This window comes from Oncorhynchus keta, chromosome 12, assembly GCF_023373465.1.
Source record: "Oncorhynchus keta strain PuntledgeMale-10-30-2019 chromosome 12, Oket_V2, whole genome shotgun sequence".
Classification (NCBI taxonomy): Eukaryota; Metazoa; Chordata; class Actinopteri; order Salmoniformes; family Salmonidae; genus Oncorhynchus; species Oncorhynchus keta.
In genome coordinates, this window is record NC_068432.1 from 152,315 (window position 1) to 177,496 (window position 25,182).

The window sequence follows — 25,182 nt, forward strand, 5'->3', positions numbered from 1 at the left end:
CATTATGCAGTGTTTAACGGCGAATGCAGTCTCCACTAACGCGGGAACATTGCCTTTATATTTCAATCACGCTAACGCTGAAGCCCCCCTCATCCAGCACAGATTTTTTCGATGACATGACATTTTATGTGCAGATTTAAGCGTACATGTCATTTTCCTTGCCAGATGTCCCTATTCAGTCACTCTCTAGGGTTAAAACCACACTATTCCTACCTGACTTTCCTCCTCACTTCAAGACAAGCAGAGCCAGTTGACTGGACCGATTGGGAGGTCACAGGCTGGATTGGGGATTCCCAAAGGGAAACAAACACATGGTCAAGTCAGTCAGGAGCAGCTGAAGAGAGCCACAGTGACTGAATCAGCTGTGGCTCATCTCTCGCCATCTCGTGTACATGTATGCGTTTTGATACAATCTATTAATGTCTTGACTTAACAGACTGGTGGATGTGGGAAATCCTGTTTTGTAATTACTGTATATCTCCTAAAATCAGTAAATCTGCTTTTTGCCTTTGTACTTGGTGTGTTTTTCTATATTGTACTGCAATTCACCATTTGACACCAATATGAATATCCTCTGAATATATAAGCCAATGAAAAAGGCCTACACAGAGTAGTTAATCTTTTCAACACAATTTAACAACTACACTCTGGCCCTGTACACACTGAGGTTGTACAACTGATGTACAACCCATTTGTCAAAAAGGTGTGATACCACAGATATTCTTCAGAAGTTGTCAAATGTGTTGTACATCAGTATAACATTTATGGGGCCAATGACACTTTCAATCCTCACATCCTGACATCAAAGAAGTGGCAAAGGAAATAGCGCCATATAAAAACAAGGACAACGCAGCAAAGTAAACAGTCATTGATCATTTAATGGCTATACCCTTAGGAAACACAGTTGACTGTTAAGACAGTACACTCTCTCACACACACACACAAATGCACACACAATAACATCTTATTTAACCATGAAAGACTAATTTGTCGTATGGATTTCAAACGGATCCCACTCAGACTTCTGACACACCGGTGGAGGGTCCTGAGTGTCAGTCTTTTAGCTCTGGGGATGGAAGACCATCTCTCAGACTGGCTTGTCATGCTGTTATCTGTTGTTGTTATTTGGACTCTGAACAAAGTTGACGGAGTAGGATCCAGTGCCTGTATCCTGGTTCACTTGGAAGTTTGAGGTGGACAGGCCAAAAGGCCGTAGGAACATATTGCCCAAGTCCTTCAGCTTGCCTATGGACAAACAGACAGGGTAAGGCAAAAGACACGAAGGCTAAATTATGACAAAAATTGTGATGAAAACAAATAAAATGACCAATAACATATGAAAACATTTCCATTTAGGTCCGTATTATTAAACAACCTTTCTCCTTCCTCCCAACACACTGCTTTTTGGTTTACCACTCCCAGCCTAGTGAGTAACAGCTGGATCCACACAACATTATAGGTGACCATGATGGAACAGAACCACCCTAAAACTGCCACGGCATGTTGCGGCCACCCTCACTTGCGAACAATCTGATATAACATATCACAGTGCACCGTTCAATGTTTCTTGCTGGTCAGTGAATGTACTTTAGTCTCTAGCCTTTTGAAACGTTCCCCTGGGGGTGCAATCTAATCTAGAAAAGCAGTAGGTGAAAAATACAAAAATGTCTCATACCCATCATCTCTTCCTTCAGCTTCTCATTTCGCTCGTGGATCTGTTGTGGAAGCCGCTGTATGGAGGAGAGAGAAAGAGAGTCAGTCAGTCAAGGTGGCTGGTTACTATTCTGTGGCCCCAACATTTCACACACACAACAGTGCACATCAGATATGATTTAGCTCCCTCTGATCTCACTACCTTTACCTGTTTGGATTAGAACGTCAAGGACATGGTGTTACTACTTTACCCCCTGGTTGTCTTGACAACATCACTGTGGTGGGACTATTGCATTAACCCCTGGACTAGAGCTAGTAACCTCAGATGTAGTGGGAAAGGGGGATACCTAGTCAGTTGTACAACTGAACACCAACTGAAATGTGTCTACCGCATTTAACCAGAGGTGCGGGGGGCTGCCTTAATCAACATCCACGTCTTCGGCACCCGGGGAACAGTGGGTTACCTGCCTTGCTCAGGGGCAGAACGACAGATTTTACCTTGTCAGCTCGGGGATTCGATCCGGCAACCTTTCGGTTACTGGCCCAATGCTCTAACCACTAGGCCGCCCCACAGGTTTTTTCCCCTCAATCCATCACAGTAATATCTCATTATCCACCTCAGGTCAGAAGGACCCCTTTTCTTTGCTTTGTAATTATTGGCATATTATATCTAGGGTGCTGGTCTATACAGCATGCTTCCAATGACATACAGTGCCTTCAGAAAGTATTCACACCCCTTAACTTTTCCCACATTTTGTTGTGTTTGAATCGGAATTTAAAATGGATTCAATTGAGATTTCTCCTCACTGGCCTTCAGTGCATTCGGAAAGTATTCATACCCCTGGACTATTTCCACATTTTGTTACATTACAGCCTTATTCTAAAATGGATTAGAAAATTGGAAATTGCTTTTCCCCCCTCAATCTACACACAATATCCCCTAACGACAAACCAAAAACAGGGTGAGATATTTTTGCAAATATTACATTTTCATAAGTATTCAGACCTTTTACTGAGTACTTTGTTGAAGCACCTTTGGCAGCGATCACAGCCTCGAGTCTTCTTGGGTATGACGCTATAAGCTTGGCACACCTGTATTTGGGGAGTTTCTCCCATTCTTCGCTGCAGAACCTCTCAAGCTCTGTCAGCTTGAATGGGGATCGTCACTGCACAGCTATTTTCAGGTCTCTCCAGGGATGTTCTATCGGGTTCTAGTCCGGGCTCTGGCACTCAAGGACATTCAGAGACTTGTCCCTAAGCCACTCCTGCATTGTCTTGTCTGTGTGCTTAGGATCGTTATCCTGTTGGAAGGAGAATCTTCGCCCCAGTCTGAGGTCCTGAGAGCTCTGGAGCAGGTTTTTAATCAAGTATCTCTCTGTACTTTGTTCCGTTCATCTTTTCCTCGACCCTGATTAGTCTCCCAGTACCTGCCTCTGAAAAACATCCCCAAAGCATGATGCTGCCACCACCATGCCTCACCGTAGGGATGGTGCCAGGTTTCCTCCAGACGAGACGCTTTGGCATTCAGGCCAAAGAGTTAGATCTTGGTTTCACCATGGTCTGAGAGTTGTTCAGGTGCCTTTTGGCAAACTCCAAGTGGGCTGTCATGTGCCTTTTACTGAGGAGTGGCTTCCGTCTGGTCAATCTACCATAAATTCCTGATTGGTGGAGTGCTGCAGAGATGGTAGTCCTTCTGGAAGATTCTCCCATTTCCACAGAAGAACTCCGGAGCTCTGTCAGAGTGACCATCGGGTTCTTGGTCACCTCCCTGACCAAGGCCCTTCTCCCCGATTGCTCATTTTGGTCGGGCGGCAGGCTCTAGGAAAAGACTTGGTGGTTCCAAACTTCAATTAAGAATGATGGAGGCCACTGTGTTCTTAGGGACCTTATGTCCAATTGAATATACCACAGATGTCACTCCAATCAAGTTGTAGAAACATCTAAAGGATGATTGATGGATGCACAGGATGCACCTGAGCTCAATTTCAAGTCTCACAGTAAAGGGTCTGAATACTTCTGTAAATAAGGTATTTCTGTTAGTTTATGAATTTGGAAACATTTCTAAAAATATGCGTTCACTTTGTCATTATGGGGTATTGTGTGTAGATTGATAAGGAAATGTAATCAATTTTAGAATAAGGCTGTAATGTAATAAAATGTGGAAAAAGTCAAAGGGTCTGAATAATTTCCAAATTCACTATACACACACAATACCCCATAGTGGAATTATGTTCCAATTTTTGAATATATATATATATATATAGGAGTAAAAATGTGCTTCACAAGGCCACATAGTAAATTGCATGGACTCACTCCGTGTGCAACAAGCGTTTATGATTTTTGAATGACTACCTCATCTCTGTACCCCACCCATACAGTTATCTGTAAGGTTCCTCAGTTGAGCAGTACATTTCAAACACAGATTCAACCACAAATACCAGGGAGGTTTTTCAATGACTTACAAGGAAGGGCACCTAATGGTAGATCGCAAAAAAAGAAGAAAAAAAGCAGACATTGAATATCTATTTAAGCATGTTGAAGTTATTATTTACACTTTGGATGTTGTATCAATACACCCAGTCACTACAAAGATACAGGCGTCCTTCCTAACTCAGTTGCTGGAGAAGAAGGAAACCACTCAGGGTTTTCACCATGGTGGCTTTAAAACAGTTAAGAGTTTAAAGGCTGTGCTGGGCAAGGAGAAAACTGAGGATGGATCAACAACACTGTAGTTACTCCACAATACTAACCTAATTGACAGAGTGACAAGTCACTAAAGTAATACTGCAAAAAAATTGGCAAAGCAATTCACCGTCTTCCTGAATACAAACTGTTATTGGATTTTCCCCAAACATAGCACATTACTGAGTACCACTCTCCATATTTCAAGTATAGTGGTGGCAGCATCATGATATTGGTATGCTTGTAATTGTTAAGGACTGGGGAGTTGAAGATAAAAAATAAACGGAATGGAGCTAAGCACAGGCAAAATCCTAGAGGAAAACCCAGTTCAGTCTGCATTCCACCAGACACAGGAAGATGCATTCACCTTTCAGCAGGACAATAACCTAAAACACTTGGCCAAATCTACACTCACCAAAAATACAGTGAATGTTCCTGGCCGAGTTAAGAGTTTTGGCTTAAATCTACTGGAAAATATATGGCAAGACCTGAAAATAACCATTAACTAGCAATGAACAGCAACCAACTTGACAGATCTGTGTGTAAAACTCTTAGACACTCACAGCTGTAATCGCTGCTAAATGTGCTTCTACAAAGTATTGACTCAGGGTTGTGAATACTTGAGTAAATGAGATATTTCTGTATTTCATTTAATCAATCCATTTGAAAATGTCTAAAAAAACAATTCACTGTCTTTATGGGGTATTGTGTGTAGATTGGCAGATAAATATATATTTAATTAATGCAGTAACAACAAAATGTGGAATAAGTCAAATGGTATGAATACTTTCTGAAGGCTCTGTAACTGCTCTCATCTCACATTATCCGTTCTAGACCAAACAAAGGAAATGTGGAGCTGTTGGGAGGAGTGGAGTTGATTCTTGGGTACGTGTGCGTGTGCGTGTGTGTGTGTGTGTTTGGGCCGGAGGAGATACATTAGGCAGAGACCATTTAGTGTCTGCCGGTGTCGTTTCATATGAAAATAATTGCACTATACTCCTTCCTCTCCGTATTTTATCTGTCTTCTCCTTGCCTCGGTTTACTCTTCTGTTTCAGGCCAGGCCAAGATGTGCCAACCGCGTTCCAAATGGGTCCTAATCCCATATAAAGTGCACTAGGCTAGGCCAGTTGTGCGCACCCGTAGGGCGGCACACAATTGGCCCAGCATCGTCCGGGTTAGGCCAGGGTAGCCCGACATTGTATGATAAGATTTTGTTCTTAACTGATTTGCCTAGTTAAATAAAGGTTCATGTTTTTTTTTTAAAGGACTGGGCAATATGGACAAAAATCCATATTGTGATAAATTGCCTGAATTGATGCGATAATGATAAATAGAACGATACATTTATAACATTAGTGTCGAGCACCAGTTATTATTATTATATTTTAAAACTACTACTACTACTGGTTTGATGGTTGTAGCCAACAATTGTCCCATTAACAATAACCTATATTAGCAAACTTTTTTAATTTCATACTTCACATTTCTCTAGTATTGGCCACAAAATGCCTGCAATAAGCAGTCGGTGTGGATAATTTTGGGTTTATCGTCCCTGCTCTACTACTTAGTGCACTATATATGTAATAGGGTGGCATTTGAGATGCAGAGGCTGTGAGCTTGTGTTGTGTAAGCCGCCTCCTCATGGCTACATTAGTAAGAGCTGCTGCTTGGCTCCTGTTGCTATGCATGGCCTCATTCAGAACAAAAAAAAACATATCTACCCTTGACACAGATACAGCCAACTCCAGCACAGACAGCCTCATAGAATGGAAAGATGAAAAAAACCTTTGTCCAAGCCATTTCAGTTTGCCAATATTGCAAGTTAAACAGTGATGATTAATTCAAACCCTAGCTATTGAATGAGCAAGATCAATGAAATTGTCAAATAAGTGGGCCTCATATCAAAATCTTGTTTTTTCATCCAAGGCAACTCTAACAACATGTAAAACCCAATCCTTATACAGTACTCTCCAAGTGTTAAAAAATAACTATGTGCATGTACTGAATAGTGACCTTTAAGTGCTAAATTGTTACTTTGAGTTAAATGCCAGTTTTTGCCACTAACCATGCAGGCCTCTCTGGCTGCAGGAAGGTTTGGGTCTTTCTCCAGAGCAGCCTTGTAGTCTTCCAAAGCCTCATCCAGCTTGTCTGTTTTCTCATAGAGCTCTGCCCTCCGCAGGATCGCCCGCATGTAGTTTGGGTTCAACTCTATAGCTGTAGGTGAAAAAAAACAAGGAAACAAATGTTCAGAGTGCTAGTTACGTAGCAATGGGTATGAATAAATGTAATTCACCCAAATCTGCACCTGGTGTTGGTGATTTTGATAATAGCAACTGCAATTTTACCGGATACACCTGGTTTGGGTGAACAGAAAATATGTAGAAACATGGGGGGGTTCTGGAGTGGGAAGTGTGTTTTCTACACACACCATACACTGGTAAAGTAGGACATCAGGTACCAGACAGTTCAATCATCTGACATGGTTGAATTACAATACATACAGATTTAACAGTCTCACCTTTTGTGCAGTCAGCAATGGCTTTCTCATTCTTATCCTGTTGGCGGGGAAAAAGGTTTGATTGAAACTCAGTCTGCATTTTGCTGTGTATTTGTCTAGGTGTTGTACATCTTTTTGGGTAGATAAGTTATAAGATGACATCATCAACTCCAAATGGCCCATCTTGACACATAGGACTCGAATGAATCAGGCAAGAGCATAGATCCCATTCAAACCTATAGTTACAGTGGAGTACCACTAGGTGTCACAAGAGCTCTGTGTCTTTTTGCCCCGCCACTAAACTGCGCACATGACTTCGCAATAGTAGAAGATAGTTTACTTCGAGACAATTGTGCCATAAAAGGTACACTTTAGCCATATGTTATAATTTATATAGGTAGCCGTCTGAGAAGGTATTTTGACAAAACAAACAGAAATGTAGGAAACCTCAGGAGGGTAATAACAATCAACTAGGTAAACTCAGATAGGTCCTCAGAATTCCCCACTTGGTTAAGTTTATTGTTGATATCAGTCTTACCAGGTGCAGGCGGGCAGCAGCACGGTTAGAGAAGAGAATAGCCCTCTCCTTGCTGTAACACACAGGGCACACTCCCAAAGCTGCCGTGTAAGACTCCTCTGCCTCAGTGTGCTCTAGGAAGATAAAGGGTCAGTCAATGCCTATTGGACACGTTTCCACTAACAGCCGTCCTACAGTAGTTTAGCCTGCAGCAGCTTACCTCCACATTTGAACTGACTGTTCCCCTTGTCCTTTAGTGTCATGCTCTCCTCTCTGCGGCTCTATGGCACAAAGGAAACAAACATTAAACACAAAAGCTGGGGAGCTTTTGCAATGTCAACTTACTAAGCACCAAATGATGGTTGTAGAGTTTCAAGTTGTAAAAAAAGCATCTTGCATTTTGGTGAGTTATTATTATAACAGAAACATGTCGTAGGAAACTAATGTTTAGACTAGGATATAATTCACCTCCTTTTCTTCCTCTGTCAGGACTTTCTCCACTTCTCTCAGATACTCCTCGTCAAACTCAGGAGCTGGGTTCTCTTCTCCTTTCAGTTCAGTATCAGAATCTCCCCCTTCAGCTGCCAAACTCATGTCTTCTTCAGTGCACTCATCCCAACTCTCTTTCTCCTCCTCCATTCCTTCACCTCTCTCCCCCTCTTTATCTTCCAATATTGTCGTTCTCACCCCTGACATCTCAGCTTCTCCTAACTCTGCATTGATGTGTTCTTCCTCTGTGTTTTGTGAGTTGTTCAATAGGACTGTCTCTTTACTGTCTCCCTCTGCTCCCTGGCATAACGGTGGGGCTTCTGAACAGTCAGTCTTCCTTTCCTTGTCACCCATGGAGCCGTCTGCTCCATCCAGAGACTCCTCACAGTCAAAGAAGGCATCGTCCTCCTGCTCAGTACCCCTGTGGGCTGCTGTGCTTTGGCTGTCTGGACATTCATGTTGTTTGGATACTCTCATAGCATTGGTCAGAGAGTTGGTCATCTTGTCAAGGAGCACCTCGGACTCCTTTTCTGCTGTGGAATCCATACAATTTTCTCCCTGTACAGAACTTCACATAAGAAGAAGGCGTTGTAGTCAGTTCTACATTCTGTCAATTTAACCTGCATCTCAGTTTAATCTAAGGACAGATTATGTCACAGTGCACTGAGATACCAGTGACCGGAGATAATATAATTCACATAGATAGCCAGAGCAGTGGCCTCGAGCTCTCAAATCTCAGCTAGCAGGGTGATTCTCATTAAAACAGTTTTAAAATGTCTGTAGAAAATTGAGTTACAAAACTATGATGCATCCTAATAAAAATCAACTATCATTCTGAGGAATAAGATGTGTAGTTTTTGGTGTCTTATTTTAAATACATGAACATTTAACACATTTAAAAAATGTTCACCCCAAAATCTTATTCCCGAAATGAGTCCAGATTAATTTCTCTGGTAATGTTATGAAATGTTTTATTTGAATAAAACAAAATACAGAGTGTACAAAGCATTATGTACACCTGTATTCTAGCTTGAAATATGTTCAGAACCTAACAAGGGGGAGGAGACCGGTTAAGACTTTTAAGCCTGGAGACAACTGAGACACGGATTGTGTATGTGTGCCATTCAGAGGCTGAATGGGCAAGAAAATATTTAACCTGTTACTCCTACCCCCTACTTTTTCGAACATTCTGTTAAAAATCGCGCAACATTTCAGCGCCCTGCTGCTCATGCCAGGAATATAGTATATGCATATGATTAGTATGTGTGGATAGAAAACACTCAGACGTTTATAAAACTGGTTAAATCACGGCTGTGACTATAACAGAACGTGCGTTTCATCGAAAAGTGCAGGAAAATCTGATCACTGAAAATGGAAAAATATATCCATGTGCGACTTGAACCCATTGATAAAGGTGAACCACATTTAATGGGGCTGAGGTTGCAACATACCTACAGCTTCCACACGATGTCTAGAGCCTTGTCATTTGCCTACTATTTGTTTCTTGGTCAAACAGACGCAAGGCAGCACAGTTCTTCCGGTCTCCGACGGGATATTTTGGTTGAGATTTACCCGGACATTATTTCCAGACGGACAGCTATAGAATATACATCGCCTCGTGATCAATTTAATCGCTTATTAACGTTTACTAATACCTAAAGTTGCATTACAAAAGTATTTCGAAGTGTTTTGTGAAAGTTTATCGTCGCCGTTTTTAATTTTAAAAAATGACGTTACGTTATAAGACGCTATTTTTTTTCGTTTATCACACAGTCTTCATATATCGATATCTAGGCTATATATGGACCGATTTAATCGAAATAAAAGACCCAATAGTGATTATGGGACATCTAGGAGTGCCAACAAAGAAGATGGTCAAAGGTAATGAATGTTTTATATTTTATTTGTGCGGTTTGTGTAGCGACGACTATGCTAATTATTTTGTTTACGTCCCCTGCGGGTCTTTTGGGGTGTTACATGCTATCAGATAATAGCTTCTCATGCTTTCGTCGAAAAGCATTTAAAAAATCTGACTTGTTGCCTGGATTCACAACGAGTGTAGCTTTAATTCAATACCCTGCATGTGTATTTTAATGAACGTTTGAGTTTTAACTAGTACTATTAGCATTTAGCGTAGCGCATTTGCATTTCCAGATGTCTAGATGGGACGCCTGCGTGTCAGGTAGGAGCAAGAGGTTAAGTGCATTTGAACAGGGTATGGTAGTAGGTGCCAGGTGCATCGGTTTGAGTCAAGAACTGCAACGCTGGTGGGTTTTTCACGCTCAACATGGGCCAGCATCAGTGTGGAACACCCTCTAGAGTCCACAAACTGACGAATTGAGGCTGTTCTGAGGGGAAAGGGGGTGCAACTCAAAAACAGGAGTGGAGGCTATTATAGCAGCAAAGGGGGGACCAACTCCATATTAATGCCCATGATTTTGGAATGAGATGTTCGGACAAGCAGGTGTCCACACACTTTTGGTCATGTAGTGTATTTCTTTTCAAGGACCATCAATTTGTAATAGTTCTTATTTTGCAATTGTTTCTATTCGCCACCAGATGGCAGGATATCGCCACAACCTTATATGTGGATACTTACTCATGGAACATCTCATTCCAAAATCATGTGTAATGTGAAGTTGGTCCCCCCCTTTGCTGCTATAACAGCTTTAACTCTTCTGGGAAGGCTTTCCACTAGATGTTTGAACATTACTGTGGGGACTTGCTTCCATTCAGCCACAAGAGCATTAGTGAGGTCGGGCACCGATGTTGGGCGATTAGGCCTGGCTCGCAGTCGGCATTCCAATTCATCCCAAAGGTGTTCGATGGGGGTGAGGTCAGGGTTTTGTGCAGGCCAGTCAAGTTCTTCCACACCGATCAACAAATCGTATCTGTATGGACCTCGCTTTGTTCACGGGGGCATTGTCATGCTGAAATAGGAAAGGGCCTTCCATAAACTGTTGCTACAAAGTTGGAAGCACAGAATCATCTAGAATGTCATTGTAAGCAGTAGCGTTAAGATTTCCCTTCACTGAAACTAAGGGGCCTAGCGCAAACCATGAAAAACAGCCCCAGAACATAAATCCTCCTCCACCAAACATTACAGTTGGCACTATGCATTGGGGCAGGTATGTTCTCCAGGCATCCGCCAAACCAAGAGTTGACCGTCGGACTGCCAGATGTGCCACGTTGAAAGTAACTGCGCTTTTCAGTAAGGCCATTCTACTGCCAATGTTAGGCTATGGAGATTGCATGTGCTCTATTTTAAACATTGGTTAGCAAAGGGTGTGGCTGAAATAGCCAAATCCACTCATTTGAAAGGATGTTCACATACTTTTGTATATATAGTGTACATGAGTGGTAAATCAGTACTGATGTTGTAATTTGAGTAGTGATGAGCAGAATTTAGGACATACCGATGAACACACATTTCCCATTCACATTCCTAAACAATTCCAGCTTAATGATAGTATTGTACACTGAACAAAAATTTAAAACGCCACATGTAAAGTGTTGGTCCCATGTTTCATGAGCCGAAATAAAAGATCCCAGAAACTTTCCATACGCACAAAAATCGTATTTTCTCAAATATTGTGCACAAATTTGTTTACATCCCTGTTAGTGAGTATTTTTTCATTTGCCAAGATAATCCATCCACCTGACAGATGTGGCATATCAAGAAGCCGATTAAACCGCATGATCATTACACGGGTACACCTCGTGCTGGGGACAATAAAAGGCCAATCTAAAATGTCACAACACAATGCCACAGATGTCTCAAGTTTTGAGGGAGCATACAATTGGCATGCTGACTGCAGGAATGTCCAGCAGAACTGTTGACAGATCATTTAATGTTAATTTCTCAACCGTAAGCCACCTCCAACATTGTTTTAGAGAATTTGGCAGTACGTCCAACAGGCTCACAAACACAGACCACGTGCATGGCGTTGTGTGGGCGAGCGGTTTGCTGTCAACACTAAACACAGTGCCACATGGTGGCAGTGGGGTTATGGTATGGGCAGGCATAAGCTACGGACAACAAACAATTTTATCGATGGCAATTTGAATGCACAGAGATACTGTGACGAGATCCTTAAGACCCATTGTCGTGCCATTCATCCTCCGCCATCACCTCAAAGTTTCAGCATGAACGGCCCCATGTCACAAGGATCTGCACACAATTCCTGGAAATGGAAAATGTCCCAGTTCTTCTATGGCCTGCATAATCACCAGATATGTCACCCATTTAACATGTTTGGGATGCCCTGGATCGACATGTAAAACAGCTTCTTTCAGTTCTCTTAATATCCAGAAACCTTGCACACCCATTGAAGATAAGTGGGACAACATTCCACAATCAACAGCCTAATGACTCTATGCGAAGGAGAAGATGACTGGTTTTCGGATCCACTCTCATACCTTTTTTAAAGGTATCTGTGACCAACAGATGCATATCTGTATTCCCAGTTATGTGGAATCCATAGATTTGGGCCTAATTTATTTATTTCAATTGACTGATTTCCTTATGTGAACTGTAACAGTAAAATATTCAAAATTGTTGCATGTTGCGTTTATATTTTTGGATATTTGAGAATCTACTACTTAAACAGCTACGAAAAACCGTCTTGCTTCCAACTGGCAGCTTTATAGTGTCACCAGTCGGGAGAAGGGCAGGTGGACTGTGTGAGGAAAACGGCACGCGAACGGCAGGATCTGGGCTGCCGCTTGATAAAGAGGAATATCGCGGGCGCCCCTGAATAAGGAGATTTGCAAAAAAAGCACTTGAGGTTGTTGAAGAGAAAAAGTCACAATGTAGAACTGGCGCCAGAGCAGGATGCAGCGTTGTGTCTTTTTTTTAAACTGTTGAGGTAATGAGAATTTTGTGAAAATGCTGGTAAAATACATAACATCTGATGTTTAAAAAACTATAACTAAGATATAGATAAGTACAGACTCATCGCAGTGAATCAAGAGAAAATTGGGTGGAAAAATTACAAGGATTATTATTCTTTTTTGACAGTTTCGTGAAAATGACCCAGCTACACTTTGAAATGGCAGTGAAATGTGAATGCGTCCATACAGACATTAAAGAGTAGGTAGTGTAAGGCAAGGCACAGAGAATGTTTGACCAACCTTTACTTGGAGACAAACACGTCTTCTAAACTTCCATGTGTAGTTGCAGGGGTTTGTTTGAATTCAGAAAATTATCTGTTATTCAATAAAATAAAATAAACAATCCATTAAGTAATCCAACTCTGCCATCTTGTATTTTTTAAATCTTCCCATTGATCGAGAGGCGAGTGTCATCATGACATGCTGCTCTTTGGGTAGGACACCCGTCTCAAACAATAACAGAAGATTTGAAATAGATGAGATGGCAGCGTACATATTGTTGGATTACTTAATGGATAAATATTTTTAATTAACTGAATAACATAACATTTTCTAAATTCAAACAAACCTCTGCAACTACACATGGAAGTTTAGAATACGTGTTTGTCTTCCAAATCAGCAATTGAAGAAGTATCGCCAAGTAAAGGTTGGTCGAACATTCTCTGTGCTATGCTTTACACTACCTACTGTGTAACAGCTGTATGGAAGCATTCATATACAGTGACTTCAGGAAGTATTCACGTCCCCTTTACATTTTCCGCATTTTGTTGTGCTACAGCCTGAATTTAAAATGGATTCAAATGTAGATTTTGTCACTGGCCTACGACACACAATACCCCATAATGTCAAAGTGGATTTAAAAAAAAAAAGTTTTACAAATGAATTAAAAATGAAAAGCTGAAATGTATTGAGTCAATAAGTATTCAACTCCTTTGTCATGGCAAGCCTAAATAAGTTCAGGAGTAGAAATGTGCTTAACAAGTCACATAATATGTTGCATAGACTCTGTGTACAATAATAGTGTTTAACATGAGTGTTGAATGACTTCCTCATCTATGTACCACACACAGGTCCCTCAGCTCAGTTGAGCAGTGAATTTCAAACACAGATTCAACCACAAGGCACCTATTAGTAAAACTAATCCAAAGTAGACATTGAAAATCTCTTTGAGCATGGTGAAGTTATTAACTACACTTTGGATGTTGTATCAATACACCCAGTCACTACAAAGATAAAGGCGTCCTTCCTAACTCAGTTGCCGGAGAGGAAGGAAACCGCTCAGTGATTTCACCAGGAGACCCACGGTGACAGAGTTTAATGGCTGTGATAGGAGATAACTGAGGATGGATCAACAACACTGTAGTTACCCCACAATACTAACCTGATTTACACAGTGAAAAGATAGAAGATTGTACAGAATCAAAATATTCCAAAACACGCATCCTGTTTGCAACAAGGCGCTAATGTAATACTGTCAAAAAATGTGGCAAAGAACGCTCGGATTACAGACTCGAGTGTTCCGCCCTGCTCAACCCGGTGTTGCTCATTCAGCCGACAGAAACGTTCAACCGGTTCTCCCCATTAAGCAACGAGATGGAGTCAGAGGGTGAGCCCTCTCAGGTTTCTCCTCCACCCGCTATGGGTCTGGGTCGCCGAAGCCTCCCACCATTAGCTCTAACAAACTGAAAACCCTAATCATTGGCAACTTCATTACCCGCAATATTTGACTTAAAAATAATCATCCAGGGGCCTCCCGGGTGGTGCAGTGGTTAAGAGTGCTGTACTGCAGCGCCAGCTGTGCCATCAGAAACTCTGGGTTTGCTCTGTCGTAACCGGCCGCGACCGGGAGGTCCGTGGGGCGACGCACAATTGGCCTAGCATCGTCGACTCCTGTGGCGGGCCGGGCGCAGTGCGCGCTAACCAATGTTGCCAGGTGCACAGTGTTTCCTCCGACACATTGGTGCGGCTGGCTTCCAGGTTGGATGCGCGCTGTGTTAAGAAGCAGTGCGGCTTGGTTGGGTTATGTATCGGAGGACGCATGACTTTCAACCTTCGTCTCTCCCGAGCCCGTACGGGAGTTGTAGTGATGAGACAAGATAGTAGCTACTAAACAATTGGATACCACGAAATTGGGGAGAAAATGGGGTAAAAAAAAAAAAGGAAAAAAAAGAATCATCCAGCAATCATTCACTGTTTACCAGGGGGCAGACCTACCAGCGTAAAGGCTAAGCTGAAGATGGTACTGGCTAAGGCTAAAACTGGCGAGTGTAGAAAGTATAGGGTTATTGTTATCCACGTCTGAACCAACGATGTTAGGATGAAACAGTTAAAGGTCACCAAGTCCAACACAGTCTTCAGCATGTAAATCAGCTAGAAAGATGTGTCGGCATCGAGTAATTGTCTCTGGCCCCCTGCCAGTTAGTGGCCTGATCAGCTCTACAGTCTCACAACTTTATCCCATGGTTGAAAACTGTTTTCTGCCCCTCCCAAAAGAAAGGCCCTCTTTCTGGGAAGCACCCACAAACAGGACCATGGCCTGCTGAGGAGTGATAGACTCCATCCTAGCTGGAGGGGTGCTCTCATCTTATCTATGAACATAGACAGGGCTCGAACTCCTCTAGCGCCACAATGAGATAGCCAGCCTGCCAGCTTAGAGTCTGCCACTAGCACAGTCAGTGTAGTCAGCTAAACTATCCCCATTGAGACTGTGTCTGTGCCTCGATCTAGGCTAAACAAAACAAACATGGCTGTGTTCGCCCTCAAAATCTCACTGGAATAAAGACTTCTTCCATTCTTGTCATTATTGAGATTGACATCTCAAAATAGTGTTACTTAATGTTAGATCCCTCACTTCCAAAGAAGTCGGTCAATTAACTAATCACTGATCATAATCTTGATGTGATTGGCCTGACTGAAATATGGCTCAGGCCTGATGAATGTACTGTGTTAATTGAAGCCTCTCCTCCTGGTTACACTAGTGACCATATCCACTGTGCATCCTGCAAAGGTGGAGGTGTTGCTAACATTTATGGACAGCAGCAAATTTCAATTTACAAAAATAGAAAATGACTGCGTTTTCATTTTTTGAGCATCTAGTCATGGAATCTATGCAGCCTACTTATAGTTACTGTTTACAGGACTCCTGGGCCGTATACAACATTCCTCACCGAGTTCCCCTGAATTCCTATCAGACCTATCGGCAGGTAACATAAAAACATTTGGACTTTAATATTCACATGGAAATGTCCACAGACCCACTCAAAAAGGCTTTCGGAGTCATTATCGACTCAGTGGGTTTTGTCCAACATGTCATCCAGACCTACTGTACTCATTGCCACAGTCATACCCGGATCTCGTTTTGTCCCGTGGAATAAATATTGTAGATCTAAATGTTTTTCCTCATAACCCTGGACAATCGGACCACCATTTTATTACGTTTGCAATCGCAACAAATAATCTGCTCAAACCCCAACCCAAAGATTCCTAGATGCACTTCCAGACTCCCTCCACCTACCTAAGGATGATGGAGAACAGAAATCAGTTAAGCACCTAACTGAGGATCTTAACTTAACCTTGCATCATACCCTTGACGCAGTTGCACCCCTCAAAAAAAAAAATTGTCGTGAGAAATTTGCACCCTGGTATACAGAAAATACTCGAGCCCTGAAGCAAGCCTCCAGAAAATTGGAACGGAAATGGCGCTCCACTAAACTGTAAGTCTTCCGACAGTACCGTGAAATATCAAAGAGCCCTCACTGCTGCTCGAGCGTCCTATTTTCCCAACCTATTTGAGGAGAATAAGAACAATCCAACATTTATTTTTGATACTGTGGCAAAGATAACTCAAAAGCAGCAGTCAACATTAGAGGATAGCTTTCACTTCAGCAGTGATAAATTCATGAACATCTTTGATGAAAAGATCATTATCATTAGAAAGCAAATTACAGACTCCACTTTGAATCGGCGTATGTCTCCAAAACTTAGTTGTCCCCGAGTCTGCACAGAACTGCCAGGACCTAGGATCAACAGAAACACTCAAGTTTTTTAATTCTGTATCTCTTGACACATTTATGAAAATAGTAATGGCCTCTAAACCATCAAACTGCATACTGGACCCTATTCCAACTAAACATCTGAAAGTGCTACTTCCTGTGCTTGGCCCCCCAATGTTGAACATAATAAATGACTCCCTATCCAATCGGCTTATATCAACTCTCCCATTCCTTTCAAACATTTTTGAAAAAGCTGTTGCGCAGCAACTCACTGCCTTCCCGAAGACAAATAATGTATACCAAATGCTTCAGTCTGGTTTTAGATCCCATCATAGCACTGAGACTGCACTCGTGAAGGTGTGAAATTACCTTTTAATGCCATCAGACCAAGGCTCTGCATCTGTCCTCATGGTCCTAGACATTAGTACTGCTTTTGGCACCATCGATCACCACATTATTTTGGAGAGATTAGAAACCCTAAATCGTCTACACAGACAAGTTCTTGCCTGGTTTAGATCTTATATGTCGTAAAGATATCCATTTGTCTCTGTGGATGATTTGCCCTCTGACAAATCAATTGTAATAGGCGTTCCTCAAGGTTGCCTACCCTGGAAGTCTCTGTTTCAGACATAAGGAAGTGGATGGCATCAAATGTTTTACTTTTAAACTTGGACAAAAGAGAGATGCTAGTTCTAGGTCCCAAGAAACAAAGAGATCTGCTGATGGATCTGACAATTATTCTTGATGGTGTACAGTCGTCTCAAATAAAACTTGTGAAAGATCTCAGCGTTACTCTGGACCCTGATCTCTCTTTTGACGAACATATCAAGAATATTTCAAGGACAGCTTTTCTCCACCTTCTTAACATGGCAAAAATCAGAAACATTTTGGCCAAATATTATGCAGAAAAGCTAATCCATGCTTTTGTTAATTTTACTATTGCAATGCTCTACTCTCCAGCTACCCGGTTATATAAACTTCAGTTAGTGCTAAACACGGCTGCTAGAATCCTGACTAGAACCCCAAAAAAATTCATATTACTCCAGTTAGCCTCTCTACATTGGCTTCCTGTTAAGGCTAGGGCTGATTTCAATGTTTTACTGCTATAAAGCATTACATTTGCTTGATCCTACCTATCTCCCCAATTTGGTCCCGCCGTACATACCTACACGTACGCTACGGTCACAAGACACTCTGTCTCATGCTTTAAGTCTTTACTGAAGACTCATCTCTTCAGTAGGTCCTATGATTGAGTGTAGTCTGGCCCATGGGTACGAAGGTGAACAGCAAGGCACTGGAGAGACGAACTGCCCTTGCTGTCTCTGCCTGGCCGGCTCTCTCCACTGGGATTCTCTGTCTCTGACCCTATTACGCAGCCTGAGTCACTGGCTTACTAGTGCTCTGCCTTGCCGTCCCTAGGAGAGGTGCGTGACTTGAGTGGGTTGAGTCACAGATGTAATCTTCCTGTCCGGTTTTGCACCCCCTCAGGCTTGTGCGGTGGAGATCTTCATGGGCTATACTCAGCCTCGTCTCAGAGTAGTAAATTGGTGGTCTGACGATATCCCTCTAGTGGGGTTATATACTGCCAATAGTCTATGTGCCGGGGGGCTACGGTCAGTCTGTTATATCTGGTGTAATTATCATGTCTTATCAAGTGTCCTGTGTGAATTTAAGCATGCTCCCTCTATTTATCTCTCTCTCCCTCCACTCCTGGAGGACCTGAGCCCTAGGATCATGCCTCAGGACTACCTGGCCTGATGACTCCTGGCTGTCCCCAGTCCACCTGGTCATGCTACTGCTACAGTTTCAACTGTTCTACCTGCAGCTAGGAAACCCTGACCCGTTCAACGGACGTGCTACCTTTTCCCGGCTGTTTTCGACTCTCTACCGCACATGCTGTCTCGACCTCTGAATGCTCGGCTATGAAAAGCCAACTGACATTTACTCCTGAGGTACAGACCTGTTGCACCCTCTACAACCGCTGTGATTATTTGATACTGCTGGTCATCTATGAATATCTTGAAGAACAATCTGTCCTTAAATGGCCACGTACTCTTATAATCTCCACCCGGCACACCCCTCTGAGCCTGGTTCCTCCCTAGGTTTCTTCCTAGGTTTCTGCCTTTTTAGGGAGTTCTCTAGCCATCATGCTTCTACATCTGCATTGCTGGGTTTCTGTATAGCACTTTGTGACATCTGCTGATGTAAAAAGGGCTTTATTGATTGAATTAACATCTTGTCCTAAATACAAAGTGTTATGTTTGGGTTAAATCCAATATAACACATTACTGAGTATCCCACTCCATATTTTCAAGCATAGTGGTGGCTGCATCATGTAACGGGTACGCTTGTAATCATTAAGGACTGAGGAGTTTTTCAGGATAAAAAAACTAAAACAATGGAGCTAAGCACAGGCAAAATCCTACAGGAAAACCAGGTTCAGTCTGCTTTCCACCAGACACTGGGAGATGAAGTCCCCTTTCAGCTGTACAATAATCTAAAAACAAGGCCAAATCTACACTGGAGTTGCCTACCAAGAAGACAGTGAATGTTCCCGAGTGGCCGAGTTACAGTTTTGACTTAAATTTACTTGAAAATCTATGGCAAGACCTGAAAATGGTTGTCTAGCAATGGTCAACAACCAATTTGACAGAGCTTAAATCATTTTGAAAAGAATAAATGGGCAAATGTTGCACAATCCAGGTGTGTAAAGCTCTTACACTTAGCCAGAAAGACAAACTGCTGTAATCACTGCCAAAGGTGATTCTACAAAGTATTGACTCAGGGGTGTGAGTACTTATGTTAATGTATTCTTTCTGTATTTAATTTTCATTAAATTTGCTAACATTTCTAAAAACGTGTATTCACTTTGTCATTATGGGGTATTGTGTGTAGATTGGTGAGAAATGTATTTAAACCAATTTGAATCCAGGCTGTATCAACAATTGCGGAATAAATCAAGGGGTGGGAATACTCTGAAGGCAATGTATCACCGCCGTTTAAGCCTCTTGATGTCAGCTCCCTCTCTAACACGAATCTAGAGGCATGGACACTTTTTTTTTTACTTCTAGCTACTACGTTCGCTACAAAACTACAATATTCTGCTTTACTTCAGCGATAAAGCTAACGTTAGCTTGCTAGCTAGTCAGCTAAATTCATGCGTTAGCTAGCTAGCATAATGCTACCTAACAGTTACAGACCCAAATTATACATATTTTGACATTTGAATTATGTTTTCTTTATATACATTTCAATACTTGAAGCTAAACTACTTCTTCACCATCGTAAACATATATATATATTTTACAAAGGTTCGTTAAGGAGTATAATATTGCATATTTAGGATTTAGTACAGTCCTACCTCTACTCACGATGACGTTTCCTCTGTAAACAATGCTTCCGCTTGCTTATCCAATCACATAAGGGTTACGACCCCGAGGAACCCTGGGACATGTAGTCATTAATTAAGGAAACACTTGCCTTAATGAATGTTTCACATAAATACTCTCTGTTTCGTTACAGAATTATTATTTGGTTTCACCCTGAAGAAAACCATTAAAAACCGACTAATTCATGAATTAACCTCTCTCAAACGTGCCTTTCAGAAATCCAGCTAACAATTCTAGGGAGAGAAAGCGTTTTTGTAATGTTACTCTAATGTTCGAGTGTTCTATCTATGTTAGCAAGAATATTATAATATGTTGGTGTTAAAGTTGGGTGAACATTCCCTCAATGTCAAGCAGAACTGATTTAGAACGTGTTTGCAATGTTCACAGAATATACTACATCAATGTTCTAGATGTGTTATATGGGACATTGCAAGAACATTCATGTGTCCAGTTAGGAGAATATTCCCTCAACGTCCCACCAAACATACACAGGACATGGATGCCATTGTTCTCACAATACAAGATATTAATGTTCTAGACAAGTTTCATGGAAATGTTGCAAGAACATTTATGTGTATCAGTTGTCAGGATGTCAATCTGATGGTCTCAAAGAAACATTGTCCAAAAAAGGTATATTTCATTAAACATCACACCTTGTTACTTTTGTCAAGCACATCAAGGCCTTGATTGGTGAACCGCTGATTGATTACCAGCTCTTTTTATCTGTTGACAAGTTTATGAATACTCACACCGTGGTGTTACACACAACTTACATGTTTGACACACTTTGCATGTTCATGTATACAGTAATTATTATTTAGCATGTCCTCACCTGGGCTTTGAACTCACAAACCTATTGGTTTACAGTACTCAGATCTTCTTGCTACGCCACCATGTATGTGTCAGTTATCAGTTAATTTGACTATTCTCTCATCATTCTCTCATTTCCTTATTTCAACCAAGTAAGATATTTCTGTATAGTTGTTTAATGGTTTTGGCACATAATAACCTGTTATAATGATACTCCTGAACCACTATGATCAATGCAAGTTTTTCTTGAGTGTACTTTGAACAGAACTCAGATTTACTTCAAAGTGCATTCACCCTATTGCTTAGACATATCAAGTTGTTTCAGACCTACAAAAGTGCATTGTTCAGAGGAGTTAGGTTTTCTACCCCACAGAAAAGTCGATAATTGCTTTTGGAACGTTCCCATGAAACATGTCTAGAACATTATTTTATGTTCTGAGAACATGGTAACCATGCTCTGGGTAAGTTCTATTTTACATTAAGGGAATGGACTCTTGGAAACATTCCTTGCACATCACAGGAACATTCCAATGAAAACATTAGATGTATCTCGTGCTGCTGGTAGAACATGGCACTTGCAACACCAGGGTTGTGGGTTTGATTCCCACGGGGACCAGCATGAAAATGTGTGCTCTGGATAAGAGTGCTGCTAAACGACTTAAATGTTAATGAGACTAAGGGAACATTCTCTAAAGCTGTTGTTAGCTGCGATCTGTGTAAAGATTAGCCCTCATTCTTCTTATTTAAGGGCTCTGGAATCAATGAATGGGCTTGGTTGAACTGGATGGAGTGGAGAGAAGGTTATTTGACTGGATAAAACCCTGTCTCAGTAATTTCTCATTTGTGTAGCCCAGTTAGCGCTAAAACATTCATCATCAACATCCCTTTGAGATCACTTTTTAGTATTTGCTAGAAAAAGCCTGAAATATGCATAAGAGATGGTACTTGCTCTACAAATCCGAATGCTGTTATCTTGGGTACAAATTATACAAGTTGTGGGGCCATTTTGGGAGGGAGAAAAGGGTATTATTGAGATCAAATGACATGGACAGATACATCCTCAAAAAGTGCTTTATAGCTGAATGCTGACATAGAAAATGTCTCTCTCACATTCTCTGCTGAACATCTATTTTCTATGATGTACACAGTATTCTGTATCACTGAAAGGATTAGGGACATATTTGCAAAGGAGTGTGTTCTTGACCCTGATGATAAACATCATGCCTTGACCTCTGCTGCTATGCTTTCATGCTGCCATCAAACAGACAGATCATTACTTGCATCGTTTTATAAACACTTCAGGCTACCAAATTCCACAAGACCCAGACAAGTGATGCCACACTTAATAAGGAGCTTATTTTCTGGTCCTTTATCACCTGGTGAATGCTGTTCACCCACAATAAATACTGTTGATACTGGAATGTGTGATCTATTAAGTTATCCATAAATATTTGTCCCATTCCCTTAAAAGGAGGGTGATATGTGTGTTATAACCTTCATTATAATGATGAAACTGAGAAATGATGAGGAACAGCCAGGAACGTTCATAAATCACGTTTATTTAACCTCTGCAATCAAAACTAAATAACAATTCACTACAAATCCATTTATTTACACAGAAATCACCTCTGTGCTGTCTTATCTGTGTCTGTTGAACAGAATGTACAGTGATTGGTAGGAGAAATGGAGTGGCATACTGTACGTTTCCAACGGTCCGTTCTCCCTCACATAGTCCAGCTGTAAAGTAATCATTTTTGTCTGAATTAAGATTGATACATTTTAATATGACTACATATTTTCAAGAGGGCTAACATCCATTATCGTTATTAGTAGTATTTCTGAATTAAGGCATTTGATTTTACAATATCTTTCAATTCAAAGCTTGCAAGAAAGGCATTTCACTGTACTTGTGCACATGACATTAAAACATGAAATCTGAACAGCCATAGAGGGTCTTGATTTTAATTTAATGTATTTATTTGAAATCTTATTCGGCATAGTTAGATTGTTACTGCACTGTCCCTCTAAATAGTTTGAGATAAAAAGCACATTCCCCCTTTAAATAAAACATTTTCTATCACATATATCCTGCCATCTAAATAAATAAATACAATATCAATCCCAAGTTTAGCAGATGTGAACTACAAATGCTGCAGATGTGTACAAACGCTGCAATACGATACTGTAAATCAAGATACATCACGCACATATATACATGCCTTCAAACAATAAAAATGCAATATTACATTACATTACATTCTTAAATTGAGAGAACAAACCCAAATACACATGGGGATTGATGTCAACCATGAACCTAAATGATCTCAACACAATGCTTTCAATAGCCTTTACTGGACAGCTAGCTATCAAATATAAATGTTTCACTCAACATACAAATAGAACAAATACAATATGACAAGAAGAATATGTTTCACCCTCCAAAATAGTCGAGACAATTATCTTTTATACACACTGAGTGTATGAAAGATTAAGAACACCTTCCTAAACTCAGCAAAAAAAAAGAAACATCCCTTTTTCAGGACCTTGTCTTTCAAAGATAATTCGTAAAAATCCAAATAACTTCACAGATCTTCATTGTAAAGGGTTTAAACACTGTTTCCCATGCTTGTTCAATGAACCATAAACAATTCAGGAACATGCACCTGTGGAACGGTTCAGACACTAACAGCTTACAGACGGTAGGCAATTAAGGTCACAGTAATGAAAACTTAGGACACCGAATAGGTTTTTCTACTGACTCTGAAAAACACCAAAAGAAAGATGCCCAGGGTACCTGCTCATCTGCGTGAATGTGCCTTATGCATGCTGCAAGGAGGCATGAGGACAGCAGATTTGGCCAGGGTAATAAATTGCAATGTACGTACTGTGAGACCCCTAAGCCAGCGCTACAGGGAGACAGGACGGACAGCTGATCATCCTCTCAGTGGCAGACCACGTGTAACAACACCTGCACAGGATCGGTACATCCGAACATCACACATGCGGCACAGGTACAGGATGGCAACAACAACTGCCTGAGTTACACCAGGAATGCACAATCCCTTCATCAGTGCTCAGACTCTCCGCAATAGGCTGAGAGAGGCTGGACTGAGGGTTTGTAGGCCTGTTGTAAGGCAGGTCCTCACCAGACATCACCGGCACAAACCCACAGTCGCTGGACCAGACAGGACTGGCAAAAAGTGCTCTTCACTGACGAGTCGCGGTTTTGTCTCCACAGGGGTGATGGTCGGATTCACGTTTATCGTCGAAGGAATTAGTGTTACACCGAGGCCTGTACTCTGTAGCGGGATTGATTTGGAGGTGGAGGGTCCGTCATTGTCTGGGGTGGTGTGTCACAGCATTATCGGACTGAGCTTGTCGTCATTGCAGGCAGCCGTACTACTCGTTCTGGGCGTGATTTCCTGCAAGTCAAGAATGTTTTGCCATGGCCAGCGAAGAGCCCGGATCTCAATCCCATTGAGCACGTCTGGGACCTGTTAGATCAGAGGGTGAGGGCTTGGGCCATACCCCCAGAAGTGTCTGGGAACATGCAGGTGTCTTGGTGGAAGAGTGGGGTAACATCTGACAGTAAGAACTGGCAAAACTGGTGCAGTCCATGAGGTGGAGTACTTAATGCAGCTGGTGGCCACACCAGATACGGACTGTTACTTTTGATTTTGACCCACCCCCTTTGTTCAGGGACACATTATTCCATTTCTGTTCGTCACATGTCTGTGGAACTTGTTCAGTTTATGTCTCAGTTGTTGAATCTTGTTATGTTCATACAAATATTTACACATGCTAAGTTTGCTGAAAATAAACACAGTTGACATTGAGAGGACATTTCTTTTTTTGCTGAGTTTGTTATCGATTTGCACCCCCTTTGTGTGGTGGACCATTCTTGATACACATGGGAAACTGTTGAGTGTGAAAACCCAGCAGTGTTGCAGTTCTTGACAAAAAACGGTGCGCCTGGAACCTACTACCATACCCTGTTCAAAGGCACTTAAATATTTTGTCTTGCCCATTTACCCTCTGAATGACAGACACACAATCCACTTCATCTACACTAATTGAAGTGGATTTAACAAGTGACATCAATAAGGAATCATAGCTTTCACTTGGATTCACCTGGTCAGTCTATTTCATGGAAAGGTGTCCTAATTCTTTGTTACAATGCAGAGCAGTGCAACCAAAGTCAAGCAAAGTTGATCCCCTTCAAGTATATGGTACATTTTCACAACTCTTAGTACAAAACT

At 41.5% G+C, this 25,182-nt stretch overlaps 1 protein-coding gene across 1 annotated transcript; it reads right to left on the reverse strand.

Annotated features, from left to right (window-relative positions):
- Nucleotides 1-858: 858 nt before the first annotated feature.
- ttc1 (tetratricopeptide repeat domain 1) lies at nucleotides 859-20,171 on the reverse strand. The gene is made up of 8 exons (XM_035755345.2): nucleotides 20,086-20,171; nucleotides 7,819-8,407; nucleotides 7,571-7,631; nucleotides 7,372-7,484; nucleotides 6,855-6,891; nucleotides 6,402-6,550; nucleotides 1,676-1,730; nucleotides 859-1,245 (listed from the first exon to the last, which is right to left on the reverse strand). Exons 2-8 carry the CDS (start codon nucleotides 8,383-8,385, stop codon nucleotides 1,109-1,111), a joined length of 1,119 nt encoding a protein of 372 aa, XP_035611238.1. The 5' UTR covers nucleotides 8,386-8,407; nucleotides 20,086-20,171; the 3' UTR covers nucleotides 859-1,108.
- Between the last annotated feature and the right edge of the window lie 5,011 nt (nucleotides 20,172-25,182).